The 4,296-nt window shown below is 42.3% G+C and overlaps 1 protein-coding gene across 1 annotated transcript; it reads left to right on the forward strand.

Moving 5' to 3' along the window:
* The first annotated feature begins 1,411 nt into the window (after positions 1–1,411).
* Positions 1,412–3,029, forward strand: LOC100474858 (olfactory receptor 4P4). Its single transcript, XM_034651820.1, has 3 exons — positions 1,412–1,474; positions 2,003–2,650; positions 2,814–3,029. The coding sequence occupies exons 1-3, from the start codon at positions 1,412–1,414 to the stop codon at positions 3,027–3,029; spliced, it is 927 nt and encodes a 308-aa protein (XP_034507711.1).
* The last annotated feature ends 1,267 nt before the right edge of the window (positions 3,030–4,296 follow it).

Here is a 4,296-nt window from a genome sequence, read left to right on the forward strand (position 1 = left end):
GTCAGAGAGGTTGCAGCCCATGTTCTCCTCTATGATTTTGATGGATTCCTGTCTCACATTGAGGTCTTTCATCCATTTGGAGTTATCTTTGTGTATGGTGTGAGGGAGTGGTCAAGTTTCATTCTTTTGCATGTAGCTGTCCAATTTTCCCAGCACCATTTATTGAAGGGACTGTCTTTTTTCCACTGGATGTTGCATGGTGCACTGGGTGTTGTACGCAAGTAATGAATCATGCAACTTGACATCAAAAACTACGGATATACTGTATGGTGACTAACATAATATAATAACAAAATTATAAAAAAATAAATAAAATAATCTCATAGGAACTCACATTATAAGAGTAAAAGTAAAAAGTATTGTTCAGTCGCTCTTCTAATTCTTCATAAATAGGCTAACACATTTTATCAGTATGTAGAGTTTATGTTTGTACAACTGGGTTCTGAGTTTAGCAGTTTTGTGATACTTTTTTTTTGCCAGAATGAAGTAAGAGATATAGTTTAATGTTTTGCACCAAAGCAATATGTCCTTTTTAATTAAAATATTTCAGGACTGGGACCCATGAGCCTGGAATGAGCCTGTTAAGGAGAGAAAGTGGCTCAATTCAAAGAAATACCAGGTGGTAAAACAGATCTAGTGAAAAAGAATCTCTGGAGGGCAATTTGCCCCTCCAAGGATGCTGTCCTACTGGGAAGTGCCAGCAAACTCCTGGGTTAGACTGGAACGTGAACTGGGGAATGAGGTCAATTACAGGAAGCCACAAATGTACTACAATTGCATACAGTAGAGCAACCCATTTTCCCTAAGATCTGATCATTGCTCAATGTTCATGGAAAGGTGCTAAAAACACTTTCTGAAATTGTCACCTAGAGAGGTACTATTTAAAGTTATGAGCTCACTGATGTCTAAAGACGTTACTGAACTTTCAGGATTCAGCACAGATTTAGTCACTGGGAAGGACTGTGAATGATAATACTGCCCTTGAAGAATGGATAACCTCAGTGCTGTTTATGCATACCAAGATTCAAAAATCACTCGTAAGGTATACTACTGAAATTGCATCTCAAAATTGACCTAAAAAAGAATATTTCATCTTCTAAATTAGTCATCCTGTTGTTCATAGTAAGTGTGAAACTTTGGGATTTGTGATATTTTCAATTAATTATTTGTGCTATTATTGTTATTATATGTCTGCCTTTATGAACTGTATCTACTTGTGGGTAGAGAATGCATGTATTTTGTACACTGCTGTCTGTACCCTTAGCACTAATTATGGTGATTGTATCATAATTAACAATCAATGTGTATTATTGAATAAATGAATGACTTTTAAAATAAAACAATAGTTTTAAAAGTTGAGTGTTTCCAGTCCATTAACTTTCTCCCCTACATGATCAAATCCGCAGAAGCAATGGGACATGAAAACATCACAGAGTTTATCCTCCTTGGACTCTTTAGTGATGAGGATGAAAAGGTTGCCTGCTTTGTGGTGTTCTCACTTTGCTACATCGTGACTCTCTCAGGGAACCTGTTCATCCTCCTCACCATCAGGAGCAGCTGCCTCCGTAAACAGCCCATGTACTTTTTCCTGAGCTACCTGTCTTTCATGGATGTCTGCTTCACTTCCACGGTGGCCCCCAAACTGATCACAGACCTACTGGCCCAGCAGAAGACCATCTCCTACAACAGCTGCATAGCCCAGATGTTCTTTGCCCACTTCTTTGGTGCCACTGAGATGTTCATCTTGGTGTCCATGGCCTATGACCGTTACGCAGCCATCTGCAGACCCCTTCACTATATGGTCATCATGAGCAGACAGGTGTGCTATGTCCTTCTGATAGCCTCGATTCTCGGAGCATTTATCCATTCAATCCTTCATGTATTGATTATCATTGAACTTCCCTTCTGTGGCCCTAATCAGATAGATCACTATTTCTGTGATATTTTCCCCTTGCTGAAGCTGGCCTGCATGGACACTCNCTTTAGTGATGAGGATGAAAAGGTTGCCTGCTTTGTGGTGTTCTCACTTTGCTACATCGTGACTCTCTCAGGGAACCTGTTCATCCTCCTCACCATCAGGAGCAGCTGCCTCCGTAAACAGCCCATGTACTTTTTCCTGAGCTACCTGTCTTTCATGGATGTCTGCTTCACTTCCACGGTGGCCCCCAAACTGATCACAGACCTACTGGCCCAGCAGAAGACCATCTCCTACAACAGCTGCATAGCCCAGATGTTCTTTGCCCACTTCTTTGGTGCCACTGAGATGTTCATCTTGGTGTCCATGGCCTATGACCGTTATGCAGCCATCTGCAGACCCCTTCACTATATGGTCATCATGAGCAGACAGGTGTGCTATGTCCTTCTGATAGCCTCGATTCTCGGAGCATTTATCCATTCAATCCTTCGTGTATTGATTATTATTGAACTTCCCTTCTGTGGCCCCAATCAGATAGATCACTATTTCTGTGATATTTTCCCCTTGCTGAAGCTGGCCTGCATGGACACTAGCTTGTTGATTATTGTGATCATTACCACCACTGGAGTATTGTCCATTTTGACCTTTGTTGCCTTGGTGATTTCTTACATCATCATCCTGTCCACCCTGAGGACCCGGTCGTCCCAGGGCTGCTGCAAAGCCCTCTCCACCTGTNACATCATCATCCTGTCCACCCTGAGGACCCGGTCGTCCCAGGGCTGCCGCAAAGCCCTCTCCACCTGCGGCTGGCACATCACTGTCGTTTTCATGTTCTTCCTGCCGCTCATCTTCACGTATGTCCCTACGGCTGATTCCGTCAGTAATGACAAAGTTTTCNGGCTCACACATCACTGTCGTGTTCATGTTCTTCCTGCCACTCATCTTCACGTATGTCCCCACGGCTGATTCCGTCAGTAATGACAAAGTTTTTGCCCTATTTTACACAATGATTGCCCCCATGTTCAACCCTTTCATCTACACCCTGAGAAACACAGACATGAAGAATGCCATGAGGAAAATGTGGTGCCGGGACACACGGTCTGAAGGGAAATGAAGTCTCTGGAGTTCAAACGCTTGGTTGGATCTCCTCCTATCCACAGAATCCAAATGTCAGCAAATACAGCAAGTACAGAGAGGTGGTGTGCTGTCATTAAAAGTCGCAAGACCTGGGGCACCTGGGTGACTTGGTCGTTAGAGTCTGCCTTTGGCTCAGGGCATGATCCCAGCATCCTGGGATCGAGACCTGCATCGGGCTTCCTGCTCCATTGGGATCCTGCTTCTTCCTCTCCCACTCCCCCTGCTTATGTTCCCTCTCTCGCTGGCTGTCTCTCTCTCTGTCAAATAAATAAATAAAATATTTTAAAAAAAGTTGCAAGACTCGAAGGAAGAAGGCCCCNCGAGACCTGCATCGGGCTTCCTGCTCCATTGGGATCCTGCTTCTTCCTCTCCCACTCCCCCTGCTTATGTTCCCTCTCTCGCTGGCTGTCTCTCTCTCTGTCAAATAAATAAATAAAATATTAAAAAAAAAGTTGCAAGACTCTAAGGAAGAAGGCCCTNCCTGCATCGGGCTTCCTGCTCCATTGGGATCCTGCTTCTTCCTCTCCCACTCCCCCTGCTTATGTTCCCTCTCTCGCTGGCTGTCTCTCTCTCTGTCAAATAAATAAATAAAATATTTTAAAAAAAGTTGCAAGACTCGAAGGAAGAAGGCCCCTCAGCTACCGTCTTTCTGTTACTTTAGTTTTCTGACCCTGTATAAGGGGAACAAATCACATCACCTCCAGGTCCCTTCCAGCTTTGACATTGTGGAACTTGTTTGGTATTCTGGAACATTCTGTCCTTCATGATCTTAGACCTAGTGGACATTACAGCACTTTTATTGAACACACTGCAAAGATTTCATGGTTTGACAGTTCTGCCCTGCTTTAGGAAACAGATTCTTGATTAAGACACCTCTCATAGAGAGGTGTCCATTTTTTAGTGGTGTCCATTGCGATAAAATAAGGAAGCAATGCCTAAAAATTTACAAGTGTTGTTCTGTATTTCAACTCTTTTTACATAAACAATACTTCTAAAATAATGTAATGCAATGTAATTATAGTATCACAGTGTCCTTATGGATATTTTTATAATTAATTTTTAGTACCCTAGTGATGGTGTATTAGAGGAATTAGAAGTTTCAAATCAGATAATGAACATCACTTTCAATCCTTTAAATGTAATTCCATGGTGTATTTATAACCTCATTTAAAAATCCCTTATGAATATACAAACTGATGCTTTCTGTAAATGTGCAATGTGGAAAATTTCCCATTCTGTAGAAG

The sequence above is a fragment of the Ailuropoda melanoleuca genome, unplaced genomic scaffold (assembly GCF_002007445.2).
Source record: "Ailuropoda melanoleuca isolate Jingjing unplaced genomic scaffold, ASM200744v2 unplaced-scaffold4771, whole genome shotgun sequence".
Taxonomy (NCBI): domain Eukaryota; kingdom Metazoa; phylum Chordata; class Mammalia; order Carnivora; family Ursidae; genus Ailuropoda; species Ailuropoda melanoleuca.

What these genes read in the sequence shown, in the direction of transcription:
- LOC100474858 (XM_034651820.1), top strand. Translation starts at nt 1,412, where the DNA reads ATGGGACATGAAAACATCACAGAGTTTATCCTCCTTGGACTCTTTAGT. An exon ending in TTAGTGATGAGGATGAAAAG is followed by an intron (nt 1,475 to 2,002) that starts GTTGCCTGCTTT and finishes GAGGATGAAAAG; the next exon opens with GTTGCCTGCTTTGTGGTGTT.